We start from the raw sequence: 26,370 nt of genomic DNA, 5'->3' as shown, positions 1-26,370 counted from the left end.
AGGCTATAGGAAAGGCAAGAGCGAAGGCCCCGTCAAAATGTAGTAGATGCCATGAAGTTGGTCACCAAATGAATTCGAAGGCATGTCCCTTGCGGCATCAAGAGCTTTTGGAAAGGGTAGCAGCAGAGGCAAAGGCACTGGCAGTAACAGAAGCATCGGCAATGATAACGGCACCGATAGCCCTCGCTGATCAGCCAGGGACTATGACCGGGATCCTGCAAGACTCGACCGGCGGCGCCTCTCGGCGGCCAGGATCCCCTGTTCATGAACTATCTCCTTTGCCTGGCCCGCCATCGCCATCGCCACCGAGGTACGATTCGCCACAGGCCATATATGGACGATATGTCGCCGCAAGGAGCGCGTGGTACGCAGCGCAGCCGGCTGGCAGCATCAAGACGAACCAACAATATCGCAGGGCAATGGGACTCCCACTAAGGTATGACAAGCCGAGCTACGAGTGGTGCTTGGACTACAAGCAGATGTCCAAGCGCTGTGTCACGTCAATAGGATCAAGAGATTGGACGAAAGAAGAGATGATGGCGTATTTGGACTGGAGTAAAGCGGAGGATGAGCGAGTTGAAGCATAGGTTGCCGAGGAGATGGGAGACGATCCTTTAGCGAATAGAAGAAGGGGAGTCAAAGATATTTGGGGGAGAATCGAAGCGGACAGTAGGGAACAAGATGCTTTGCACTTAGCTCGTGGGCGCACAGAAGACTGTATCATTGTTGGAAGTAATGGGTATTAGACGATCACTTGGTACAAAAGCTGTCGAGTATCCTCTAGTTGCCGTAGCTGTGTAAATTTGGATTGGATAACTCTCCCCACCCCCATTTCAGCAATCATATTTGAAAGGTAGTAATCGACTCTGTTAAATGCGTTGGTGTATTCAGTCAGTTCCTGATTCAACGGAAGGAAATGCTTAGTCAGGGGACTGTGCCCCTAGCCTGCCGACAGGGGGGGCTGTGCCCCGAGCACACAGGACCTGTGCGCCTAGACGGCGCCCTTTCTAGTTCCATCTTAGTCTGTCCAGTAACGGGTCTTCGCACCTGGACTCCGATGACTTAACCCGCTGCTGTCACCCACCCGATACGATTGTCAATAATCGTTCGTTTTCCTCGGTGTCCTCGTCCGACCAAGTGCCGCCCACTTCTCAGCTGCTCAAGGTAGGGCCAGCATCCATCCTACGCCTATGCGGTACCCCTGACGCAGCCAAGGACGCGAACCAAGATGGCGGATCCTGGGGAAACGAGACTTGCTAAGCGGCAGAAGCTCCTTGCTTGCCAGCGCTGCCGCTACCGCAAGCAAAAGGTCAGCATGGAGGGCAGTATTACCTGAAATTGGCCCCATAATCGCTCACCACCGATCCTTTTCAGTGTACCGAGGAGCGGCCTTGTGAGAATTGTATCCAGTCAGGCGTAGGTATGGGGTCATTGCAGTTTACGGGGACGGCGGAGACTCTAACCAGGCAGCAGAATGCCTCTAGACTCAGTCAGCATCCTCGAAACTAGCATTGGAGCCAGAGTACGTGCCTTTCGTTTTTCTCTTGTCATCTTGTAGCTCACTATTGTCGTAGCTACGTCCAACGCTTGGAGGAACGTGTTGCACAATTAGAATCCCTTGTCCCGCAGGAAAGTCTCGATCATATTCACACCAGACCCCCGGATGAACCGGCTACATCGAGAATAAGGACGACACCGAACGACAACAGCCCCGGACGACATCTGCAGGGCCCTGGCTCCGCCCATAGCCGCGATGACGACCATCGGACTAGGTCCAGCCGGCTAGAGTGGCCTAGCAATCAAGAATTCTCCTTGATCAATTCTAACCTAATGCCTACAGCCCAGAGCACTCTAGATAGCCTCGGTTCCCACTTATTCGAGGCCATCACAGGAATTCCAACCCAACACGCGCGACGAGAAGAGCCAACGCCCGAAGCATTGGATCTAGACTCAGACCTAGAGCGCTTTCTCATCCAGACATACTTCGAGATGGCGCATTCGCAGTATCCCTTGCTCCTCAGACACGAATTTCTAGGTTGGGCCGACTCATGGAGGCGCGGTAAAAGAGCCTGCCCGCCAGAAGAGCAGTGGAAGGGTTTCATGGTGTATATGGCGAGTCATGCCTATCCCCTGATCATCTAGGATGAAGGCATTGATGCCGTTAGGTCTACTCGATCGCATTTCTCATGGCCAAGCGACGCATTAATGGCCCTATGAGGTCCGAGGTAAATCATCTCGACGGGGTTCCCCGACGCACAGTGGTAATTTGAGCCATCCTTGTAGCTCCTGTATAACCTAGCAATCTCTCGATACTTTCCCTCCCTGATCGCGGCCCCCGATCCCCTCATCCGCGCCTAAGGATTCCTCCTCCTCACTGTGTACGCTCTTCATATGCCCTCCAAGGAGAGCATAATCACCCTGTCGTCATGGACCATGAGGTTTTGCGTCATGGCATAACTACATCTTGCTGATCCTGAACCTGGACCAGAGCCCTCACCGGTCACCGGCGAGGCCTTTATTCGGAATTAGCACCGCAGGAGAGTATTCTGGTGTGCCTATGGCATCGATCGTGCCATTTGCAGCACATATGATCTTCCAAGTTGCATCTCAGATAGCTATATCACTGTCCCCGTGAGTAATAACCCCCCGACCCCCCAACCCCCCAATGCTGGAGGGCAAGAATCGCGGTCACCTATTCCAACTGAATTACTGTAGATATTCGATAACATCGATGACAACACGCTCCTTGACATAAGTACATCCACAGAGTCACAAAGCATCGAGCCTGTGACGTCGCCAACCAATGTCTCACCGGCCCTTTATGTACTTGTCGGCCGCCAAATTGAGTCGGAGATCCAGGACATGATGCTGCATAAGGACTACAGCGAACACTCGGACGCCGTAAGCGCTTGGCGCGTACAAATCAGCGAGAGGCTCAAGGAATGGGACCGGGATTCTGCCGCTCTGTCACACCCATCGCAGACGGGCTACACGAGCTCGCGATGGCTGAAGATGATCTACTACTACAACATCGTCACGCTCTACCGGCCCACGCGAGGTATGGCGCAAGGTGTCGCTGGCGACTTGTCGGTGCAAGCCTGCTGTCATGCGCTCCTCTTGTTCCGGAGGTTCCAGATGGCAAGGGAGATTGCAAAGCCATGGCTTGGGGTATGTGGCTTTTCCTCTCGTGATTGCCGTGCCCTCTTCAAACCCGATTCGATTCTAACGTGGGACTGTCGCAGCTCTTAACACAGTTCCAGATCGGAGTCACTCTGCTCTACTGCTTCTATGCCACGCCGATTGCTCTCTGGCGACCATCGTACAAGTCCGCTGATGTCCCCGATGCCATCCGTGCTTGCTCAAGCACGCTTGCCATTATGGCCGACCGGTGGACCGAGGCCGAGTGCCTGCGAGACGTCTTTGACATTCTGGCGCGCGAGGTCCCTCTAGGAGAGACATGGGATCGGCCCTAGCTGATGAGTGCCGCTGGGCGCAGGAACATCCTTGAGGAGAACTGGCAGCAGATGAGCGAGATCGTGATCCATAGGTCGACTTTGAGGATGATTCGTGAGATGGCGACCGAGTGCTTCGTGTCTGAGGTAGAGCTTGGTAACTACGAGCAGCTACACCCCGACGCTGGTCTGGATGCAGAAGCTGCCGTATTGCTCATCGACGCAATGGACCTTCAATGGGTGAATGCTGCACACCCACCGCCGCTGGAAATGGGGCAGGGTTTTAGCTACTTTCAGCTGTAAATGAAGGGCAACAATGCTCCCTCCGCAAGGAGTATGGATGGATGTGTCGCTATTGGGACCCTGGGTGGTAACTATGTAAATTTACGCCGTGAAATTCTATCGTCTCTAGCCTAGTCTATTTCGCACTACACGGATGCTCGTCTGCATGGGGATCCATGGGAAAAGGAAACATAGAAGCAAAGACTGCCACAAGCCTTACAACTTGGACTCGCAGCAGATTTGGGCGCTCTTGTGCCTGCTCAAGATCGCCGGCACCGGCTGCCCCTCGTACAAGGTGCTCTGGTTCGACCTCTGCGTGCTCTGGGGCACGTCGAGGGCCGGGTTGTGCTCGAAAAAGCCGCTGGGCTTGAGACTGACCATCATGGTCTCGCAGGGCATGACGGGGTAGTCCTCGGGTCGCGGATTGTGCGTCAGGCTGATGGAGTGCCAGAGTACAATGTCTTCGCCGTCGACCTTGTCTCCACGGCCTGCCCACATCGCGAGATCGCCCTTGCGCTCCTTTCCGGGAGACTCATTGCCTTCATCCTCGCCATCTGGGAGGGATTGATAGGTGTGGTCACCGGCGGCATACAACTCGCCGTCCCGGTACGTTGTCACCCAGTACGGCTGCAGAGCGAACTTGGCACGCTTACCGTGCCACGAGTCCGGATGGGCGAGCAGCATCTGCTTCTGGGGGCTGTGGATGGAGTAGGCGACGGGACATCCGGAGATCTTGTTGATCACTGAAGGGTTGATTATCTTGTGCACGCGGTTGGGCTGCGCTGTCGAGTATCCAGCGTTCTGAATCACCCTCTTCTCGGTAACATAGCCGACACCTACTGGATTGCTGCTGTCAAAGGGCATGGCCACCGAGTCTTCTTCCAAAAAGCTGTTCTTGTCACCGTCCAGGGCCGGATCAATGCGAAGCGAGAAGACGTGCTGGTGGTAAGGGGCCATGACGCCCTGGTTGACGTTGGTACCGTACGGGACGGTAGCACCAGGCGCAATGGGCACCGTGGACAGGATGCCTGTTGCCTGGATCTTGTAGTGCAACGCTGCGGCCTGGTCAAAGTTCCACATGAAGATGTACTCGTAATTGCCGACCGTGATAATGGTCTGCAGAACGAGCACGCGCGATCGCACGATCGAGACCTCCTTCGTGGCCCCGTCGGTGTGCTTCCAGCCGATGCCGTCGTCGATCTCGTGCATGCAGATGACGTTGGGCTTCTCTACGGGCCTGCCGTTGGAGTCGCTCAGCGTGAATGAGAAATACTGCCCCATCCGAGTCAGCATACCCGATCATCCTTTACGACGTGCTTGTAGCCCCCCTCCACGATGCTTCCGTACCTTGATCAAGCCCAAGTAGTCACAGCTAAGAGATAGATTGTTGGCGGCGACTCCAGCGCCGATATCACCAACGTCGAAAACACTCTTCCGTGAGTAGGGCGTCCGTGGGTCACCATAAGGTACAAACATCTCGCTCAAGCTGAGGCGATGGAACAGTTCGCGCCCAGCATACGTCACGTCGTGCAGCACCATGCCTTCGCGCCAGTTGAAGCCGACCCGAAATCGCCACTTCTGCCACTGAACCAGGTAGCCGTCGACGGTGAAGGACGCGCCGAGCGTCTGGTTCACTGTCAGGGGCTTTAGATCCGTGCGCTTCGGTTCAGACTGTAGGTCGTGGTGCCATTCTTTTGGAGGGTGTGGGATGTACTTGACCTCGGGGGATAGGTTGTGGTCCGAGCCGATGGGTAGATCCATGATGTCGACGAGCTCCTTGGTCACATAGTCGATGATGGGGGAGAAGGGCAGCGGGTTGTCATATGAATTGGACCCTGGGTGCGACGAGTCCTTGGCGTATAGAAAGCACTGTGTTGGGTAGTCAGCGATCTATGGCCTATCCCGCCGACGTGCTGTGGGATAAGTTACCTGTGCAAGTCGTCGAAGCTTGCCCCCTGTGTCTCGTCCATATGGCCATGTGTCGCATACGACGGTGAAGTTATCGGGCAGTTCATACCTGTCTATCCGTGCCTTGACCGCCGGGTGTCTCAAGCAAGTGTCCCTGACTTCGATGACTTCGTCTATGTCGGCGTGTCCATGGTACTTCTCGTCGAGCATTTCTACTTGCTCCAGTTTCGAGGCGTCCAGGTTCACCGTGGCAAGGAACAGGTCGACTGTCCTACGGTGATAGAAGAGTGCAGAAGCTCGTCTCGTGGGCTTGACAGTTCCGGTGGCTCCCTTTCTCTCTGCTGCAAGAAACCTCCTCGTCTCGCTCTTGGGCGGTTCAACGAGCGTGATGTTCTTGAAGTGGACTGCGCCCTCAGGCTGGCTGCTCTTGACGAGCGTAGCCACCACGGCAATCTCCGCGGGTGACAGAGGGTCGAGAGGATGATGTATTTTGCGGTATCGAGTACGGATGGACTTTGAGCTTGGTGAGCGGCTGACTAGCTGGTCAAACGAACAAATAGACTACTTGGATTCTGTCTGCGTTTTATGTAAGGCCGTTTTATCGCCCATATCCCACATCGGGGATGAGGGATCGGCGGATATGGCCAGTCAGCCACTCCGCAGCGGTGGACACAGTCGAGTGATGGCGATATAGGTCCATTGTAGGAACTGTGATCGGACGATGCTCCGATAAGATTCCGACGAGTCCGATGAGTCCGATGGGTCCGACGAGCGGACTGATAGGTCCTGGTCACCGAGGCGGATAAATGCGCAGATAATGTTCTCCCGCCTGCAAGCAAGGTTCTGTCTAGTGTCTATATGAAGAAAAATATAACGTTTGAAGAACATGTAGTTTTGATCAAGTGTGACGGTAGGCTCACCAGGTGAGTTTGGTGGCTACCTGCCAGCGCTATTCTTCCACACTGCGTAAGAGAGGCATTCAATATCAGACTTTGGCATTCGGCTTACAAATGTTCTTAATATCATCAGCAATTAGTAATGCAACTCAAACAGTACGAATGACGGGCCATCGGAAAAGTCGGAAAAGTAGAAAACATAAAAAGGATGTAGGAGGGGAAGAAAAACGTAACTAATTCAAATTTATTGAGAGTTGACTCTAAGCCTCGTAATACGTCCTCTCAACCTCATTATTGTCGCTTGGGTGCTGTATTGCCACTAGTACCGTCGTCTCACCGCCCTTTATATCACCGGTGTACTATAAAAAGGAATTCCAAAAGAGCCTACGCTATGGCTGACAAGTCTGATAAACCAACCGCCTCCTTTCCTCTGGCAGGCCTCGCCGACGATGGCTGGTTCAAAGATGATGAAGCGACCGTGACTTGCTTCTGCGGTGCCGTGCAGATTGCCTTTGTAAGTTGAAGCTTGGGTATTCTGATCAAAATCAGGATTAACAAGTCATTACCGCAGCCAACGTCGGGGCCCGGCTTTGTCAACACTTTTGTGTGCCACTGCACAGACTGTCGTAAAGTCACAGCCTCCATGTTTGCGTCCAACTTCACCGTCAAGAATGACGCTATAAACTTCATCCGTGGCCGCGAAACCCTCAAGAGCTTCGGACAGGCCAAGACAGTTGGCACCCATAACACCATGACTAACTATTTCTGCTCCATATGTGGAACTCTTATGTGGCGCGAGAGCTCTGGTTTCCCCAATGTTAAGTTTATGCGCATCGGGACTGTCGATGATTTCCATTTACATGAGACCAAACTGCGGCCTCAGGTTGAGTAGTTTGTCGAGTCTCGTGTGGGATGGCTGGAGCCAATCGAGGGTGTGAAACAGGTGTATGGCCAGTCAACGGGGAAGAGAAATAAAATAAGAGTATCTCTTTAAGCCTAATCCTACTTTCTAATAACTCAAGCCCATGTCGTAAAATACTATAACCTTAATCTAAGATACTAGAGTAATAGAGTGTGCGCCTTGAGTAATAGGAATTGAATAGCTTGTTTTGATAAACTCTATCCGGTTAATATCAGCGTGGTCTCCTGAGATTGGCCAAAAATCAACTGAGCCCCCAGGCGATGTCTTGTCGTACTGATCGAAGGTTGTGGCTGCGACAAATCGACTCGAAGAATCGAATACAACGCCTTCCGGTAATATACCATCATAGGCAAACGTCCCAACCGTGTCTAGAGCACCTGTCTCAGCATCCACTCGTAGGAGGCTAAGAGAAGAAAAGAAGCCTTGGTTGGGACTATCTAGAGCCGGGGTGCTTCGCTCAAGATTTGCTGTAACAGCCCATTGTCCATCCGGGCTAATGGCAAGACCTTCGGGCATGACTCTAACTTGGGTGTTCTATAGTAAACCTGTTAAATGTTGGCTTCCACGATGCATCTAGGGACTTCCAGCCGCTTACCCCCATCGAGGAGGAAGGAGTGGCGCGGTGCGATGAATGGCTCGAAACAGGGAATGGTTACTTGATTGAGCAACAAACACGTCCGGGGACTATTTCGTTTGTACTATCCTCGAATCCTCTGGCTTTGCTCGCCTGGTAAGTGCAAGGGATCGTATCGAGCGACTAGGGCTAATTCGCTGTTCAGGGTTGGTGAAAAATTCATTCATTGGGCCGACGATCGAGAACCGATAGACTTGGACGAGATTCTGGCTTCGATAAGCCTATACTGGTTCACGAACACGATTTCCCGAAACATGTGGCCCTATCGATCGTTGTCGAAACTTCCATTAAACCTGGAAAAACCGCTTGGTTACTCGTACTTCCCGAGAGAGACTTTCTTTGTGCCTCAGGCTTGGGGAAGCAACTTGAAAAGCTTTGTCCGATATGAGAACGAAAGGGCAAGTTGGGGCATATAATACCATGAGAGATTTGCACTAACGTATGGATAGGGGGGGCATTTTGCCGCTTTGGAACAACCCGAAGCCTTCATGAGAGATGTTGAAGATTTTGTCACAAGGCATAGTGGGTTATATAATAGGTAAATAAAATACAGATTGTTACCTCTGAAAGGGAAATTCCCGAAGTATGATTATATAGAATGCCCCCGTGCTTGGCGATTCGATCTTGGATGCCCTGGAAGGGAATCGCCACATACGGGGGCGTATTACCGCCTGAGCCTTCCCCCGTAATAAGAGTACCTACCTTCAAATGCCTCCCATCTGAGGTTACTCTCGTAGCCGCTACTATAACGGCCAGGGTTCTTCCACGGAGCCGCCTTGTAAGTTGCATCTTTTCCATAGATGGCGAGAAACTTTGGCCTCTCGAGAGGTAAAGTGACATTGATATTTTTGACCACCACTCTTGCTTTAGTTTCCATACGCGCTAGGGACGCGGGCCGCCTCTGCATGGGCGGCTAGAATCATCCGAGCCCGCCCCGTCCATGAGCGTCACCTTGTCTTCAGGAAAAGGGGTGGCTTTTTGGAGTGAACCATATGGGAACTTAGTTATTCGAGCAATAAGCTTGGCGTATGGCGTATGTGATACATTCCTCGCTTCTATAGGTCTGCTAGCGAGCTGCACCTACGAACAAATGCACGGAGCGAAGAGACAACAGCCATCCCTGCAGAACGAACGGGTTCTTGTGCTCCGAGTACGCCAATCCCTACTAGGTCATTGCGACTATTAGGTAGGTTGAGGAGAGAGGAAATGATTCTTTTCTCCATGTCTCATATTACGAAGGAGACTGACTGACGATTGTAATCCATAAACCTGAGACATGGCCGCGTGGCATACCTCCATAAACTGTGGCTAGCTGAACTTGGGCCGAGACCAGAGAGTCTCACTCACATGTATTCTCTGTCTCTCCGGAGCAGTCCAAGAATCTCAACGTTAATGCAGTTGGCCAATAAGGTGAAGTTTAAGGCATGGTGCCATAGCTTGGCAAGTGACTATGCTCTATAATGCAGGGGTTGGCACGTTATCGATTCGTCTGCTACCACTGCCGAGTAGCCCAAGAACCTGCACCGGCTCAATATTCTGGTTGTGGGAAAAGAGGCTTCAACTAATAAGCCAAACTGACAAGGTTGGGCTTTCGAACTTAACTAATTTATGTTTTCCATAATGAGTGCGGCGGCTAAGATGCTAACCTAAACATAGCCAAGACGGAAGAATGCTTGGGCTCTTTGGCCGTCAGACTCTATCTCAGCTATGTGGAGTCTATCGTCAAGATTCACGACTAGTCAGCAAATGGCTCCGAGATGACGTTTATTGAGGCTGAAATAAGGAAAGATGCTAGTTCAAAAATGGCTGAATATCCGGGGATGGGTGCAGATCCTGTCCTCCGTCGTACGATCCAAGTTGAGACTCTGCCAATTGTCGTAGCAAACCCGATCGACTATTGCCGCCGCGGTGAGAAGATTAATAAGACACGCGTGAAGGCAGTGCTGCTCCTCGCTGCCCAAGATTCTAAATAGTTTCCCCTATAAATCATAAAACTAAGACATGCAGAAATGTGACGAAGGCATAGGTCGACAGATATGCCGCCATAATGTCACGCGATGGCGCCGCTCCCCCTTGGCTCTGGACTGAATCTACCGTGGTAAATTGGCTCCCATAGTCACGGCCTGGATCTTTTTTGCACTATATGCTCAATAGAAGCTGTAATACTGTTTTCCTTATTACGTGGAGTAGAATTTGCTCGGATTGGTTGGTATTGTAGTCGCTATATATGGAACGCCCGGCAATAAGGTTTGCTAATGGAAAGGAAACCACGCCGTCTAGTAAGTGACGACCTTTAAGCGGTGAACAATGTCTGAGTTTGGTAGAGATCTGTTGGAGTGGTAGTTTCAGCCCGGCTGAAGACGTCCACAACGGGGTATCAAAGGGCGAATCAAGGCGAGATACCCCATTACCTCGCCAGGAGCCACAGATATTCCGCCATCAAGTCAATATGTCTCTTGTCTAGGAGTTCGACAGTTTCATTGGCCCCTGCCATCATGCGTAGCAGCCAAATCGTCTGCCGCTCTGCCCGAGTCTTTAAATGTTGAATGACGATCGTTGTGAGAACTTAACACGAGGAGCATCTGTTGACACCTCAAGGCAAGCCCATGGTAATCAATGTACCATCTCGGCGCGTAGGTGAGTTGGAACCCCCCCTTGGGTTTGACTATAAAGATAGCCTATGATCCCGCCTTGAGATTCGGACAACTCACCATCCACACACACACACATAAACATTCAAACATTCTTCATCAACTCCAAGCATAATGGCTTCTGCTACCTTCACCCAGAACTTTGTCACTGTCGACGCTGATCCTACCGTCGGCTCCATCAACCTCGGCTTCACTGAGGGCGACAACCTCCAGAACAACAAGGGCGGCGATGCTCCCATCACCGGAAAGTCCACCCTTGCTATCGTTAAGTACGAGGCTGGCGGCCAGGCCAGGGCTTTCAACCTTACCAAGCCCATCGTCTTCCCTCCCTTGACTGCCATCAAGATCACCGGTACGCACCATGCTGTCCACTTGGGATCAAAGCTGACTTAAATGAATAGGAGGTGCCAAGAAGGACAACACCCTCAAGGCCGTTGATGACCACGGCAACGAGGCTATCTGGTCTCTCGCTTAAGTGCATTGCACTTGATGCGTAGAGCTGTTCCTACACAGGCACGCTCCATCCTGTCCACAGTGAGGCGCAAGGCTTCCTCTCTAGATATGGTTATCTCTGGGATACGACAAATTCTTCTCGGGTGAGGGCACTTTTGGCCTTAGTCGAGGACATTCCTTAGATAGTCCACTATCAAATACACACTGTTGCCTCATTTCTGCCTCAGTGTATGTGAAATCGCTGAAGATGCTAGGCCGTGCACTTCTTCTCTTGATTATTAAGTAAGGCCTTAGTATGTGTGTGTGGATTATGAAAATACCATTCTAAAAGTGCTTTTCTGGACCATTTGGCAATTCTCTGTGATCATCAAGGCCCTCTTCCGTCTGGAACTCTTCAGGAACCTACGGGCTTGCAATATGCACACAAGCTGTGCTAGTATCTTGACTGTTGTACCTGCGAATAGTCGTCCCCTGTTGATTGATATACTTGCGAAGAAGTCATTAGAAGATAAATTATTACTATGTCTATTCATATAGTTTTTAGAACACAAAACGATGACAAATTAGGAGTACACGTTCAAGTAGCCCAGGTGGCTGACAATATACCGTAATGCCGCGGCCACAACCGACCCCACTACTATACGGCGCCTTACTGGCGATGAGCTCTAAGGTAGACGGATATTGCGAATATTGTAGTCCTCTGTCACTTGACTTGGTCGATCTTTAGAGATAAATGTTGTCTAATTACTCGGACTACTAGAAGCCTCACCGCCGCGAACAAACTCGACAGCTAACCTATAGATACGTTCGGCGTGCCCTGGATAAATATAGCATAGAGCCAGTGTCCTCACTTAAAAGTCCCTCAGATAGTCGCCAAAGATGCTGGCCGCCTTGTCCCTGAGCGACTCGATGCTATCGAAGCCCATGCTGCGAGCCCACCTAATGGCTTGGTTTCCAAGTAACATGACGAGTTGCACGACGAAGCGGTGCTAACTCTAATCTTAGCGCTGTCTGCCTGATTATAGTGAAAGAATGTACCTAATAAGGCCTGTTGTTTTTATCATGAAACACGAGGAAGCGCTCGGTACGTTCTTCGTTCTGGCTATACTGGAAATCGTCGTCGATCTTGATAGTGTACTTAGGGCCATCCTGGCCCTGCTTATTAACTAAGGTCTGGAGCTTGTTGGCCTGAATGAAGAGCTCGCCTCCCTTTTTCTCTAGATAATTATCAGCAAAAGGACAGAAGAAATTACATATGATTGCAACCTACTACTAGAGCTAACAGTGAACCTGCAACGGATGTAAGTTTTAGTTCGGTCCTTGACCATTTGACGCCACTTGATGGTGAGCCTCGTTGGGTCTAGCGACCCATTTTGAATCCATAGAACGCTGTCGGTAAAGTGAATAGTGTCGCCTTTGGTGACGAGGAAAGATATGATGAGAAGGATGGTGAAAGGTGATAAATCAAAATGCTGCTGGATGGTAGGAACGCGGTGGAGGCGGATGATTAGCCTGGCCGGGGCCTGGCCCTGTCTATATATATACAAAGATCTAATTTGAAACGGGCTATTTTGTAACTGTCCTTGGCTTTCTTAATAAAGTAACCGTCGGGTGGGATCCCGTCTAGCTGTTGTTCTTTGCCACATAGCGTACGCTTCTGGAGTGCCCTTGGGGTTCTAATCTGTCTCATCACATTTTGCAGTTGACCAATAGAGGTAATGCCGAGCAATGTCTCTTAACCTCTAGACCGTGCGTACATGAAGTACTGTATGTCTTACCCGTTGCGGAGTTTAGCAACGCCTCACCGAGATGGTTAACACTAGGCTCCGCATTCGGACGGAGGCTTGATCGCCCCCGCTCTATGTTGAACCCCCTCCCTAACAGACTTAGACCTGTATTCTATCTTGGGTATTGGGACGGGTACGTAGTTAGGTAGTCTTTGCAATTGTAAATGCCGAGTCTAAGGGGCGGGCTATTGCCCATATTTCTGTACGTGGTGTAGCCTGGTTATAGAGGTAAACTTTCACCCTGATTGGTCTTCTGACTTTCTGGATTATCCGGTTTTTTCCTCCTTGCCCTCAAACAATCCAATAGGCACTGAACTAAGCTGCCTATCCTGCCTCTAGTCCATCGCACGCACTCCATAACCGGGCTCGGGATGATCCAGCAGAGTTAATACCTAGCAACTCAGCAAGAGAAGTACAGTTTCACACACAATCAAGCCATCATGTGCAATGCCTTTCAACGGAAGACTTAATATCAAATAATCTCTATAGATGGTTTCATGCTTAATACTGCCTCAACGAACCATGTATTCCTTTCTTAATACTATATTATCCTATCACTCCTTATTCGTCGAGGTCGCCGTAAGCTGTCTCTTAGTAATGCTTCCTGCATCCCTAGTCTCCTCCTCCTCCAGCGATTGCCCAGCACGGTGCCCGATGATGACGCCGCGCGTATAGACTATGCCGTCAAAGAGCTCGTCTATCTCCTCGAGCGTCCTGCCCTTGGTCTCCACAAATAACCCGTACACGACAATCAGGATGCCCAAGTTCTAGCTGCCGTTGATGGCATAAAACTTCCAGCCGATCTTATCGAGGGCGAGCGGGGCGGTGTAGAGGTTCAGGAAGCTGAAGGCATAGCCGATGGCTTGGGCGACTACCACGCCCTTGGCTCGCTGGGAGTAGCGGAGGACTTCAGGGGGGTATGTATAGGCAAGAATCATCCTGTTTCGTTGTCAGTGGAGTCTGGATTGAAAGGAAGAGCGGGAAGACATACCAGCTGGTAGATACTGTAAGGAGGAACAGACCAACGACAACGACAGCACCAATAGCATATCCTGTTTCGTCGGGATGTTCATCCGAAAGGTACGAAAGACCAGAAAGCAGGCCGAATAGAGCCACAGTGGCAGAGGTTCCAGCGACTAAGGGAGGTGTCAATTTCAACCAAGATGATGGGTGGAGCAGTCAGACTTACTAAGAGGTTTGCGAGCGCCAATTCTGTCGATGAGGAAGACGCCTCCAACACTGCAAAAGGCCTTCCAGAGTAGCAGGCTAATATTGATAAGGATTATAATTCTCCTGCTTTCGATTCTAAGCTTGCCAATGAGGAAGGATGAGAAGTAGCTGTGATGAAAGCGTCAGGGACAAAGGTCAATCATTACAGAACCATGAACTTATAGAATCATGTTTCCTCCCAGGATCTGGTAGAAGATGTTCATAAGGACAGCAATGCCGAATCGCTTTAGATTGGGGGCTGCATTCTTTATTAGATGTCGTCTAGCTGCAACGGGAAAAGTCAATCATACCAGGGGATACAAGGTCCTTCCAGCCTCCGTCGTTCTCCTTCTCATGCTCTAGGGCGCCAAGAATCTCCTGGCTTTCAGCGACGATAATTGGATGCTCGATATCACCGTCTGCGTGCAAGCGAGCGAGGATATTAGTAGCCTAGGCCAATGTCAGTCGAGGTTGGACTAAGAGTGAAGCAAAATATCTTACTTCTTCGCCGCGCCCCTTGTAGAAGAGCTATCTCGGGCTCTCATCGACAAACGGCAAGAGACAGAGTGAGATAATAGAGGGCACTGCCTCTCCCTTGACGTGTGTCAGAAATTGCAAGAACCGTTTCCTGGGGCACTCACCAGCATGATCCCCCTCCACGCCCAGTTTGACTGCTTATCATATATCCCCAGAATGATGCAAGTGACCAGAAACGAGGTGAACGGCACCGAGACGAGGACTGAGCTCGAGAGCATGGACCTGTACTTTGGTGAGGCCAGCTCCATAACCCACATGGGGGCGATGGAGCCGTTTATAATGGTGGCGAAGCCAATGATGAAGCGACTGACGATGAGCTGGGCGACTGAAAACCATGTGTGAGCCTAAGTCTGGATGATAGGTTGGTAGTCATCACTTACTCTTGCCCGCTGACGCTTGCAGCACCACTCCGAGGATGATGCAGACTGAGCCCATTGCAAGGCTAGTCTTTCGTCCCCAACGATCCACAATGGGGCCAACTACCGGAGAGCCAAAGATATATCCGGCGCTGACGATGGCGACGTTGAGACCGATGAGATCACTGTCGAGGTTGAAGTCTGCCGAGCTGTTAGCGGAGGGCCTTGGCTTAGTGTGGTTGACCAACGTTCAAAGTACGGCTGAACCGCATTGAGGTTGTTGATCATGCCGGCGTCGTAGGACAGGATACAGATGTTGCACATGGCCACCACTAGGATGAGCACATGAGAAACGACTGGCCCCAGAGATAATAAAGCCATGGTGAGAAGAGTATTGAAGCAAGATGGTTTTAGGTTCTGATTGATGTCGATGTGATCCGATAACGTGTTTGGAGCTTTAATGCCATAACTTGGAAGGGCCGACGTGTATTTGTAGATACGCCGCATAACCCGTATCTCTAGGCTTGAGGCGGCGTCGATAACAACACACACATAGCACAGGGATGGATGTGTCTCGAGCCCCCTCCCCCGAGACTGTCCAAGTAAGGAAAGAATTGAAACCCGGGAGTCGATCTGAATCCCCGTTTCAATTGTGGGCCTAAGCAAACCAGGACCAGCTAGTCTTGGTTCATGCAGAGAAACCTGGGGTCGAGCTAGCCCGATGAAGCTATCATGGCTTGATTACCGCCTCACATGGTATCCAGCTTGTACCTGGGCATATTAGAATATCCTCCAACTGTTGATTACTCGTGCTGATTTATTGCGTATTTTGTTTATTTTTGGTGATTTATTACTTTCAAATGCTACTACTGATCATGTTCTCTAGGCTCATCCAAAACGGCCTCCTCTTGCTCTATCTCTCCTTGCCTCTACCTGTGAGATAACGTATTTTTACCTTGGTCTACTACATAGCGACCCCTCCTCTGCTAAACTCTGTCGGCGTCGGCCCCCTTCAGCCAGAGATAAAACCCAGGCCCAGCCTCAAGAAAATGACCAGTCTATCCCAGCCCGCCGGTGTATTTTCCCGAGTATCCCGAGACCAGCAAAACTTCGGCCGAGCATCACCGTCAGCGCGTAGCGCTCAATAACCCCGCTTCCCGCTCTTAAACAACTACCAATTATTAGTGGCTAGCATTTCCTTGTCAACAACAGAAACAGGGGCACTGATAGCTTGTGTGCTGTGTCGGTAAACAACTACGAGGTACGGCTATGTTGATGTCGGAAAATTCATTGCTAACCCGATCGCAATAACGTATCATTTGCCGGACTTTTGAGCCATGTCAAGGAAGAAGGCCACGGTCAGGTCAGATAGACGGACGATATTGGCAGTCGACCAGTCACACGTCGGGCAATTCTAAGCTATCCCCCCATGCAGCCGAGTTGGCCACTAGTCGTCGAAGCGAGCACCTGTGTTTATTTTTCTCGAGCCGACAAGCCCCTTTGACACATCATGTTGCATAGTTACGTGCACCACTAAATCATGCTCGTATTTTCAAACTACCGTGTCTTGCCTATCTGGACGGATACCACGTAGAATGCAACGCCTACCTTTGCCACTAAGTGCGTTTAGGACTTGGACCATTATATCAGCCAGAATCAACGACAAAGCTAGCAAGGGGACCGTGAAGTAAGGATTTCAGTAGCCAGGATGGACCTGGGCACAGGGTACATCCAAGTGTTACAATGATATACTGCAAGACTGATCTGACACAAATATTTCTATCGTTCAAATATCTATCTGTTGCAAACATGTAAACAATAAACTTGGCAAGGACAAACAAGCATCCATGGGACCATCTAGCAAAGCTCCCTTTACCAATATCCGCCCTCAGGCGGAGCAACAGCCACATCGTCCAGATGACCCACGACCCCCTTCTTGATATCCTCAGCCACCTTGGGAAACTGCTCAGTGGCAAACTGCAGCGGGTCCCACGGCTTCAGCTTCGGAAACCTCTTCTTCGCCCACTCCTCAGGCGCCGCCTCGATGTCGTCCCAGGGAATCTTGTAGAACGCATCCCTGTTCGTCTGCCCGCTCTTGTGCACGGCGTTGGACCGGTGGTAGCGGATCCGCTGCGCCGCCTCTAGAGCGAGCTTGACGCCTCCCTCGGACATGGCCAGGCACTGGGCCACTGTGACGGCGTCCTCCAACGCCTGGGACGCGCCCTGGCCGGCGGTTGGCAGGTTCGCGTGGGCTGCGTCGCCGATTAGGATGGTGCGGCCACCCTTGCTCACCCAGCTGTCTATCGTGGGGCGGTAGACGAGCTTGAAGTCGATGGTCTTGCCCACGGGGGTTACTTCGTACAGTGCCTGGGCGTCCTCGGCGGTGAAGTACTTTATCCACTTGGCCAGGTGCTCTCGCTCCGCGATGTTTGACCAAGACTCGCTGGATTCTTTGTCGTCCTATCATGTCGAGTATTAGACACGCGTTCGTTGTGTCAAGGCTTCCTAGCTTACCGGATGAATCAAAACCCAGGCAATGTCCTTGCCCTGGTTCCAGACAAAAGCCATGAGGCTCAAGTTGTCGTACATCCAAAACCTGACAGTGTCCCTGTCGGTATGATACATATCCTTTAGCCCGGGATGATTCAGCATTTTCTCGTCGGTCTTGAAAAAGCTTCTGAATACTGCCCAGCCGCTGTTCTTCCCGTCCTTGCTATCATTCTCTAGGCCGAGGACCTTCTCGCGGGCGATGGACCGCGGCCCATCTGCGGCAATGACACAGTCACCCCAGAGAGTTTCGCCGGAGGAGAGCAAGACACCCGCTCTGCCATCTTCTTCGAGGTACTCGGTAACAGCTATTCCGATCCTGATGTCCTTGACCAGTTTCTTTGCATGGGCAAGGAAAATGGAATGGATTTGACCTCGGTGGCCGGCGTACGTAATGTTGTGTTCTTTGCCGTCTCTCGCCCAGGGTACGTCGATGAGGAACTTTCCATCGTACTTGCAGAGCTCCATCGTCCGGATGCGGTTGCACCCGGTTTCGTGAATCTGCTGGCCGACCTTGCCATTGTCCCATCGATGGATGATACGGCCAGCGTTGGGGAAAAAGTCAAGAATGTCTATAAAGACATAGGGATGAGTTAGCTTGTTCCCGAAGACAGAGATGATGGACACTTGGGAGATTATGACTTACCACCCTGGCTGTTTGAGTCGGGGTACTTTTCAATGACAGTCACATCCATGCCACGGTCAGCGCATTCAATAGCTGCCCCCAAGCCGCCGAAGCCGGCACCGACGACAATGACCTTGAGCTTCTTGACCGTTATCTTTCACGTAGTTCTAGATGTTTAGGATGATGATAATGCTACTGTGATGTGATTCGAGAGATACTCCAACACATCCCACGTCTCTATATACGGATATAAAAGTATTATCTATCGTGTGGATCGAGCTAATACTGACCCATACCGAGCCTAGATAATCCCGAATGAAGTTATCTCGACTAGCCTCGCCTCGGAGTCCCGTCCGAAAATCCCGACACGCCCGAGGATCCGCGCTACGCAACATTGCATTGGCAAGGCTTGTCGGAACCGAGCTTAAGGAATCCATTGGCCTATCTTTAGCGTGAAAAGCACAGGAAAATGACCATGTTCGTTCCAGGAATCCCTCAGTATTGCCACTCTCGGTTCACTACTCCTCCCTCGCTGGCGGTTTTCCACCACCAATCACAATAGTTGTATTACCTCGTTGTCACAACTCTACAACACTCAACCTCAAGTCAACCTAGCAATCACCATGACAACAACCGCAGAGCCAGAGCACGTCCCTGAGTTTGAGACCCTGCAGGTCCACGGAGGCCAGACGCCTGACTCGGCGACCCTGGCCCGCGGTGTGCCAATCTACCAGACCTATGTCTTCAACTTCCGCAGCTCGGCCCACGCCGCCCGCCTCTTCAACCTCGAGGAGGAGGGCGAGATTGCCACCCGCACGGGCAACCCGACCACAGCGGTCGTCGAGCGCCGCATCGCAGCGCTTGAAGGCGGCGTGGCGGCCGTGGCAGTGGCTTCCGGCCAGGCTGCTGTCTTCATGACCATGGTCGCCATGGCCGGGCACGGCGAGAACATCGTCGCCAGCAAGCACTATTACCACGGGGCGTACAACCAGTTCTCCTTCCTGCTGCCCGAGTTTGGCGTCGAGTGCCGCGTGGTGGAGGAGTCTGCCGAGGCGGTGCGGAAGGCCATCGATGAGCGCACCAAGGCTGTTTACATCGAGACTGTCGGGCATCCCAACTTCAACGTGCCCGACATTGAAGCCATCGCCAAGGTTGCGCACAAAGCTGGCGTTCCGCTCGTGGTCGAGAACACGGTGGGCTGCGCGTACTTCTGCCAACCCATCAAGCACGGCGCCGACATCGTCGTCGAGAGCATGAGCAAGTGGATCGGCGGCCACGGCAGCGCCACAGGTGGCATCATCGTCGACTCGGGCAACTTCAACTGGAAGGACTCGACGCGATTCCCACAGTTCAACAAGCCCTGCCCCGGCTTCCACGGCCTTAACTTCAGTGAAAAGTTTGGACGGGAAGCCTTCATCATGCGCATCCGAGGCCAGATACTACGCGACGTTGGCTCGTGTCTGTCTCCGTTCAACAGCCAGCAGTTCATCCTCGGCATTGAAACGCTAAGCTTGCGGTGCGAGAGGCACGCTCAGAATACCATTGCCCTTGCCACGTGGCTGCAGAAGCATGAGAACGTCGAGTGGGTTTCGTACCCGGGCCTTCCAAGCCACCCGCATTACGAGCTCGCGCTTAAGTATCTGCCTCGGGGCGCTGGAGCGGTGCTCATGTTTGGCATCAAGGGCGGGGCTGATGCGGGCGAGCAGTTGGTTGATAACTTCAAGATGATCTCGAACAACCCTGGGTAAGACACTCCTGAACTGAGTCTGACCTTTCAGCTGACAACTTTAGATATGGAGATGCCAAGACAATAGCTATGTATCCCTGGTCTACTACGCACAAGGTAATGTTGCCGCAGGAGAAGATCGACCTCGGTGTTGCACCCGAGATGGTGAGGGTCTCTGTTGGTATTGAGCACATTAAGGATATCATGTATGATATTGAGCAGAGCATGAGCGTGAGCCCGGCGGTACCAGGTGGGAAATAATCATCTAGAGTAAAGGCTTCTCGATCTTCAGGCTCAGTTAACCCATCAAGGGCCAGGCTATAACTATAATAAAGAACAGATCTTAAATATAATATAATATTATAACCCGATATTAATATAATAGCCTAATTAAACTTCTATAGCAGTAGAAGAGTTATACCTAGCTATATTATTATAAAAGTCTAACCTCTTATAGGTATTTTAATTACTCTAACCTCTATATAAGAAATAAGAGAATTATCTACCTCTTTATCTTCTTAAGCTATAATCTCTTAATATTATAGCTTTAAACCTAATACTAAGAACTATAATTAATTAAGTAATCAAAGTTATTAGGTTATATAACTATATCGCCGCTACCTAATATAAGAACTAATATCTTCTACCTTTTAGCCCCCTCCGTGAGATATATAATTTCCTTCGTAATATATGATTATTATTATTTCGGGATATTAATATAATAAGGGCTACTATAGACTAAATTATTAAGCTAGATATTTATCTCGAGCTTATAATCCTAGGCGGAGAGATATTCCTTATAACCTTAGAGCGCCTAGGGGCACTATAGAACCTTAGGCGCTTTATATGATACTAAGAGCTACTACTACTTAAAAGTCTTAGGGATAAAGAGCCCGATAAGTACCTATTTATCGAGGTCATAAAGAGAAATATAGCCTAGATCGATAGCCTGCTAGATGTGATCTAGTAGCTAAGAGAGGCCCGGCGAGAGGAAGACCTGCGTGGGTAAAGCGGGGAAGTCGGGGGGGGGGGGATTAAGGTTTTTAAGTCATTAAGTCATAGGAGTGACTTAAGGGAAGGAAAAAGGTTTCGGTCGTGAAGATAGAAAGGTTTAGGTGGTGGAGGAGTATGGGAAGGAAAATGTTAGTTAGAGCTTGAATGTAATATCTCGGCGAATTGCCAAATGGTTGGCGCACACATCATGTTTGAACACAATAGTAAAGGCTTCTCATTAGGCTTGGTCAGCATTGCCAATAAGCATGCTCTGGATATCAAACTTGACCGAAAAGCCCTAGCTAGTACCTGAAATTCGGCTTGCCATGACTAGCCTTTTGAAAGCATGAATACCTTGTTTGAATACTTCTTATATTCTAAATGAGCTTGATGTGATAATAAGTCGGTTTTCTTCTATATTTATTTCCAGAGTTCCAGATCCGTTTTACTTCCTGCCCTTCAACCATGCCTTAGCCTCCTCGATGTCCTTTTCAATGTTATTCTCCCAAATCCACCTCATCCTATCCTTTAAGTTCTCTCGAATCTTATCAATATCATCCCCCTCCGTCTCAAAGTGCCAAACATGTCCCGCCTCCCTGCTGGTCTTGACAAGCTTATTCGTGCGCTCGACCCGAGCCCTGCTAAATGCTTCAAAGACAAAAGGCAGATCAGTTGTCTTGTTAGCATGCTGCAGAAGTCGCCCAAGCACGTATGCATCCTCCACGGCCATACCGGCGCCAGCTCCCTGGAACGGCGTTGAGCCGTGCGCCGAATCTCCCAGCAGACATAGATTTCCCTTGTGGAAGGCGTCTGTCGGCGGGTGGTCGAAGAGGGCCCAGATGTCGGACTGGCCCATCAGCTGGACGATGTGACGCACGTCGGAGTCCCAGTCCTTGAAGCTGTCGACCATCTGCTCCTTCGTGGCTGGGATGACTATCTTCTCGTGTGGCCAGTCCTTGGCTGACTGGAATGCCACCACGTTCATTATCCGGCCTCCGGCCACAGGGAATGTGAGCATGTGGCCGTGGTAGCCGAGGTAGGCCTGACAGTTCACGGCCTTTTCCTCGCCGAGCAGCTCGACCGCCTTGTCCATGGGGACCAAACCACGATAGCAGTATTTGCCAGTGTATACGGGATTGGCGGCGGGGTTGCCTTTGCCTAGCATGACACGTCGTGTGCGGCTCTTGATGCCGTCGCAGCCAATGACTGCACTGTGGCGTGCCGTTGATCCATCCTCGAATGACAATACTACACCTTCGGCGCCAAGATCCTGGATGTCGATAAGATTCTTGCCAAAGCGAGCAATGTCTGATGGAAGATGCTTGGCCAGCTCGTCAATGAGATAGGTGCGATTCACCATCCAGCTCCCAGGCTCAGGGTGGTTGACGCCGCCAAGAAACGCCCCGGCGACAACACCTCTTGCCCTGGCAGCCTCGTCGACACCGTCGATGCCAACTCGAAAATCAAACCACGTGCCCTTCTTCTCTGGGAACGTGTTTCCATTCGCACGAGCGCCCACGGCAGCCGCGAGAGGCTCTGAGATCTTATTCATGGCCTTGATGACGTTGGGTCCAAACGCGACTCCTGCGCCAATCTCGCCAAACTTTGGCGCGTTCTCGTACACCGTTACAGGAATGGAGGTGTACTTTGTGATGGATACGGCGAGGCAGAGACCGCCGATGCCGCCGCCGACGATGGCGAGGTTGAAGTCTGGTGCAGTCATGCTTGAGGGCTTGGGGGGGAATGTTGATAGACGGGTTGCGAGGTAAGATAGATATGTTGGTATATTGGATCCCATGAGGTGAAGATATAGATGCTATATTTCTTGAAGCTATTTCTGAGACATACGTATGAGTGTCACTTTTTCTAGTACGGGTTCCCGGGTTATGCCAGTTGACCGAGGTGAGCCAACAGATCCCATCACGGACTGTCATTTTGCTAAGAGGAATTTGAGATCTCGACCCCGTCAGATGACGGCAAGTCTTTTTTTCGGCCCAAGTAAAGTTCCGAGCCCTGACCCGACGGCATATCAGAGGACCATCGGGGTCTCAGCTGGTCGGCCGAGGACTCCGTGAGGACCGTCGCTTATGCACATATACCCGGGTGTGGCTCCGAACGCGGACTCAGTGCGATATGGCTGCAGCCAAAGTCTAGTTTGCGTGCAAGAGATATCGTCTAGCTGGCGGAGTTGTTCTTTATTCATCGTCTCGCCTGTTCTCTCACCCTAGTCCGCCATCACCATACACACTCTTGCTGAACCACCATGTCGGCCAAATTCGAAATTTACTATCCCATCCTAGCATCCAAGCTTGAGCAGAATGCTCTTGCGGTAGCGGGATGGGGAATGGTCAGCGCTGTGCTCTTCGGAGCCTTGTTTGTCTGGTCCTTTGCGGTTGACGCCAGGATGCCGAAGCTGCCCATTGCTATGCAGGAAGAGGTGCCAAATAAGAAGAAGCGAATTGAAATTTTCATCAAGGATACTCGGAGACTGCTCATTGATAGCTACAACAAGGTATGGTGCTGTTTCTCCGAGCTGTTGGGTGCTGACTTGACATCTTCCAGTTTCAAGATCAAGTCTTTGGAATCACAACCACAGAAGGTGAGGATACTTAGGACCCTTTTCTAAGTTCTAAAAAGGTTCAAGGTCATTGACTCATTCCCGTCTAGGAACTAATATTATTATCCCTCTCGACCTACTCTATGGCCTTGGTAGTTAAAAGTCGTTGAGTTTCTCAGCATTCTTGGAAGAAGAGGTATATATCCCATGCAGTTATAAGCTCTAAAGCATTACTAATAGTTTTCCTCTCAATAACAGTTTAGTATGAAAAAGTATACCAAAGTGGGTAATCTAGACGAAAAGCAGATCAATATTGTGAACAGAAAGCTAAATCCAACGCTTCGTAAGTGTAGGCCTATATCCTTCACATTAAGTGTTTGTTCTAATACTTCTAGCGCAATATGTCCCTGTCATTTAAGAGTTGATCCGCAGACACTGGCCACTGGAGAGTTTTGATAGTAAGTGTGCCGTCCGAAATATCCATCGCTTTACTAATCCCCCTGTCTTGGCCACTTGAACCACCACTAACCATCCCACGTGCAGAGCCTACTGTCATAAAGCCCTGGCCGCACGTTATGCGCCTCGTCTCCCGCATCTCGGCCCGAATCTTCCACAGCGCCGCCTCGGCCGACAACGACCACTGGCTAGACATCGCCAGTGAACATGTATACTCGGCCGTCGTATGGACCGAGAACCTGAAGAAGTGGCCCGCCATGCTCCGTCCCCTCGTTTACCGATTCGTCAAGGGTAGAGGGTATATGATGCAGCGCTTCGAAGAAGGCAAGGCCCTGGTGGCTCAGACGCTAGAAAACAAAAAGGCAAATGGGGGCAAGCCTCTGAGCGACCCTTAGTCGCTTCTAGATTATCTCTATGAGAGCGGTCTAGGCCCTGATGATGTCGAGGCGCATACCATTGCCCAGATTAACCTGTGCGTGGCTGCCATTTAGTCCATGGCTGCGACGGTGACTCAGTGTCTCATGGATCTTGCCACGCATCCCGAGTATGCACTAGAGCTCATTGAAGAGATAAAAACAGTGGTTGAGAAGAATAATGGTGTGGTGGATAAGCGGGTACTGACTGAGTTGTGGAAGCTGGATAGCTTCATCAAGGAGACTCAACGGTTGAACCCTCCCGACCTGAGTGAGTTACCTAAGCATCACCGCACAGAAAGAAGCGGCAACTAAAACCCTGCAGCCAGCTTTCAGCGAAAAGCTCTCTCGGACATGACCTTGTCCAACGGCCTTCGCATCCCTAAAGGCGCCCGCATTGTCCTTCCAACGGGAGCGATCAACATGGACCGGGAGTTTTTCGAGGACCCCCAGACCTTTGATGGCTTCCGATACTACAGGATCCGAACTGCTAATGAGGCGGCCCGGAACACAAACCAGATGGTCACTGTCGGCAAGAAGGACTTGACGTGGGGGTACGGCAAACATGCCTGCCCCGGTCGGTACATTGCCGAGGTGGCCATGAAGCTGCTCGTGGTCGAGTTTCTCATGCGCTATGACATTCGGCTGCCGGAGAATGTGAAGGAGAGGCCGAAGAATATTGAGTTTGAGGGCTTGGTATGCTGCTTCCATCCTTGACCATGAGCTGGTTGGTATACTAACTTGGTCAGATTATCCCAGATCCCGATTGGGAATTGGCAATGAAGAGTCGATGATGTCTAGTATCAGAGGGCAAGGGTGGGTTACCCTTGTTTAAACTTGGGGTGAGTGAGATACGAGGGAGATTGGATAGGCGCGAGGTTGGTAACTATGTTAAACAACGACGGAGGGAGTCATAGAACCATGTGATTAAATATATAATATGCTTAAATGATCTAGGTTTTCCGTAAAAGATGAGGTGAGATGACCTTTCCCGTTGTTTATTATGTAACAGTTAGGATGATATTATGTTGCTTAATCACTACCATGATATATTTTTGCCAGTTTGGATAACCCGCCCGGTTGTTCATTCTATAAAGCACTTAGTTCCAACCATTGTTAACAAAGTTTTCAAAAAGTATCTTGTGTATTCTGCAACTACTTCATCGAGACTCCTCCAGACAATAGCATAAACTCGCCGTTGATAAAACGAGACCGCTCTTCCGCAAGAAAGGCGACCGCCCAAGCAATATCCTCCATAGACGCAGCTCCACCCTCGACTGGTGTCTCGGCAATCAGCATTGCTTTGATCTTTTCCCACTCTTTAGGAGTAAAGTGGTCAAGAAAGGTCTCGGTCAACACCGGCCCCGGAGCCACTAGGTTGACCGTACAGCCGTACTTTGGCGGCAGCTCCTTGGCCCAAACCCGCAAGATGGAATCGAGAGCGCCCTTCGTGGCCGCATAAACGCCCTGGTTTGCCTTGGGCACTCGCGAAGCAGCCGAGCCGACTATGATGATGCGCGACCCGCCAATAGCACCAGATATGCTCGGGGGATCAGCTGGCTTGTACGTCGTTAGGTGCGGCAGCGACGCCTTCACCAGTGCAAAAGCGCCACGGGCATTTAAGTTCATCGCCTGGTCCTATATGCTCAGGCTGGCGTCCCAGAGAGGCGCTATGGGAACGTAGCCGGCGTTGCTGACGAGGATGTCGATATGGCCGAACCTGGCTACGGCCTGTCGGACGAGCTCTGATGGACCGTCGACGGATGCTAGGTCTGCGCACACGGCGATCCAGTATGTTTTCAGGGTTTTCCCCACGGTCTGGCACTCGGCTTCCAAGGACGGGTAGGGGTAATTGAGAACAATGTTTGCACCGCGATTTGACAGTTCTAGGGCGATGCCGGCGCCGATGCCTTTGGAGGAGCCCGAGATGACGGCTGTTCTGCCAGCCATGGTCTTTGGGTGTTGT

The 26,370-nt window shown here is 51.0% G+C and overlaps 11 protein-coding genes across 11 annotated transcripts; 6 read left to right on the top strand and 5 right to left on the bottom strand.

Moving 5' to 3' along the window:
- Positions 1-1,228: 1,228 nt before the first annotated feature.
- NECHADRAFT_88944 (uncharacterized protein) lies at positions 1,229-3,755 on the top strand (the record flags this gene model as incomplete). Its single annotated transcript, XM_003042449.1, has 9 exons — positions 1,229-1,309; positions 1,375-1,416; positions 1,485-1,522; positions 1,575-2,103; positions 2,166-2,225; positions 2,530-2,631; positions 2,716-3,168; positions 3,261-3,440; positions 3,474-3,755. 9 exons carry the CDS (start codon positions 1,229-1,231, stop codon positions 3,753-3,755), a joined length of 1,767 nt encoding a protein of 588 aa, XP_003042495.1.
- A 125-nt stretch (positions 3,756-3,880) lies between these two features.
- Positions 3,881-6,342, bottom strand: NECHADRAFT_98248 (uncharacterized protein; the record flags this gene model as incomplete). The annotated part of the gene is made up of 5 exons (XM_003042428.1): positions 3,881-3,949; positions 4,011-5,006; positions 5,082-5,603; positions 5,664-6,155; positions 6,259-6,342. 5 exons carry the CDS (start codon positions 6,340-6,342, stop codon positions 3,881-3,883), a joined length of 2,163 nt encoding a protein of 720 aa, XP_003042474.1.
- A 587-nt stretch (positions 6,343-6,929) lies between these two features.
- NECHADRAFT_55732 (uncharacterized protein) lies at positions 6,930-7,430 on the top strand (the record flags this gene model as incomplete). Its single annotated transcript, XM_003042448.1, has 2 exons — positions 6,930-7,052; positions 7,110-7,430. 2 exons carry the CDS (start codon positions 6,930-6,932, stop codon positions 7,428-7,430), a joined length of 444 nt encoding a protein of 147 aa, XP_003042494.1.
- Positions 7,431-8,237: 807 nt separating this feature from the next.
- NECHADRAFT_55729 (uncharacterized protein) lies at positions 8,238-8,510 on the top strand (the record flags this gene model as incomplete). Its single annotated transcript, XM_003042447.1, has 1 exon — positions 8,238-8,510. A coding segment is annotated over one exon (273 nt), but the record flags the coding sequence as incomplete, so codon positions are not given.
- Positions 8,511-10,859: 2,349 nt separating this feature from the next.
- Positions 10,860-11,220, top strand: NECHADRAFT_88941 (uncharacterized protein; the record flags this gene model as incomplete). The annotated part of the gene is made up of 2 exons (XM_003042446.1): positions 10,860-11,097; positions 11,147-11,220. The coding sequence occupies 2 exons, from the start codon at positions 10,860-10,862 to the stop codon at positions 11,218-11,220; spliced, it is 312 nt and encodes a 103-aa protein (XP_003042492.1).
- A 2,532-nt stretch (positions 11,221-13,752) lies between these two features.
- Positions 13,753-15,468, bottom strand: NECHADRAFT_88940 (uncharacterized protein; the record flags this gene model as incomplete). The annotated part of the gene is made up of 6 exons (XM_003042427.1): positions 13,753-13,924; positions 13,977-14,121; positions 14,506-14,644; positions 14,836-15,056; positions 15,112-15,288; positions 15,336-15,468. 6 exons carry the CDS (start codon positions 15,466-15,468, stop codon positions 13,753-13,755), a joined length of 987 nt encoding a protein of 328 aa, XP_003042473.1.
- A 1,491-nt stretch (positions 15,469-16,959) lies between these two features.
- NECHADRAFT_88939 (uncharacterized protein) lies at positions 16,960-18,329 on the bottom strand (the record flags this gene model as incomplete). The annotated part of the gene is made up of 3 exons (XM_003042426.1): positions 16,960-17,547; positions 17,602-18,206; positions 18,281-18,329. The coding sequence occupies 3 exons, from the start codon at positions 18,327-18,329 to the stop codon at positions 16,960-16,962; spliced, it is 1,242 nt and encodes a 413-aa protein (XP_003042472.1).
- A 553-nt stretch (positions 18,330-18,882) lies between these two features.
- NECHADRAFT_55724 (uncharacterized protein) lies at positions 18,883-20,246 on the top strand (the record flags this gene model as incomplete). Its single annotated transcript, XM_003042445.1, has 2 exons — positions 18,883-20,003; positions 20,051-20,246. The coding sequence occupies 2 exons, from the start codon at positions 18,883-18,885 to the stop codon at positions 20,244-20,246; spliced, it is 1,317 nt and encodes a 438-aa protein (XP_003042491.1).
- A 1,177-nt stretch (positions 20,247-21,423) lies between these two features.
- Positions 21,424-22,701, bottom strand: NECHADRAFT_98246 (uncharacterized protein; the record flags this gene model as incomplete). Its single annotated transcript, XM_003042425.1, has 1 exon — positions 21,424-22,701. The coding sequence occupies one exon, from the start codon at positions 22,699-22,701 to the stop codon at positions 21,424-21,426; it is 1,278 nt and encodes a 425-aa protein (XP_003042471.1).
- Positions 22,702-23,241: 540 nt separating this feature from the next.
- On the top strand, positions 23,242-25,198 carry NECHADRAFT_88936 (uncharacterized protein; the record flags this gene model as incomplete). Its single annotated transcript, XM_003042444.1, has 8 exons — positions 23,242-23,490; positions 23,541-23,577; positions 23,831-23,878; positions 23,955-23,993; positions 24,079-24,326; positions 24,483-24,675; positions 24,730-25,100; positions 25,154-25,198. 8 exons carry the CDS (start codon positions 23,242-23,244, stop codon positions 25,196-25,198), a joined length of 1,230 nt encoding a protein of 409 aa, XP_003042490.1.
- Positions 25,199-25,559: 361 nt separating this feature from the next.
- On the bottom strand, positions 25,560-26,354 carry NECHADRAFT_98245 (uncharacterized protein; the record flags this gene model as incomplete). Its single annotated transcript, XM_003042424.1, has 3 exons — positions 25,560-25,964; positions 26,001-26,042; positions 26,085-26,354. 3 exons carry the CDS (start codon positions 26,352-26,354, stop codon positions 25,560-25,562), a joined length of 717 nt encoding a protein of 238 aa, XP_003042470.1.
- Between the last annotated feature and the right edge of the window lie 16 nt (positions 26,355-26,370).

This window comes from Fusarium vanettenii (genome assembly GCF_000151355.1).
Source record: "Fusarium vanettenii 77-13-4 unplaced genomic scaffold NECHAsca_35_unmapped, whole genome shotgun sequence".
Classification (NCBI taxonomy): domain Eukaryota; kingdom Fungi; phylum Ascomycota; class Sordariomycetes; order Hypocreales; family Nectriaceae; genus Fusarium; species Fusarium vanettenii.
The sequence above is the reverse complement of the archived record's forward strand: the minus strand, read 5'-3'. Positions and strand labels throughout refer to the sequence as shown.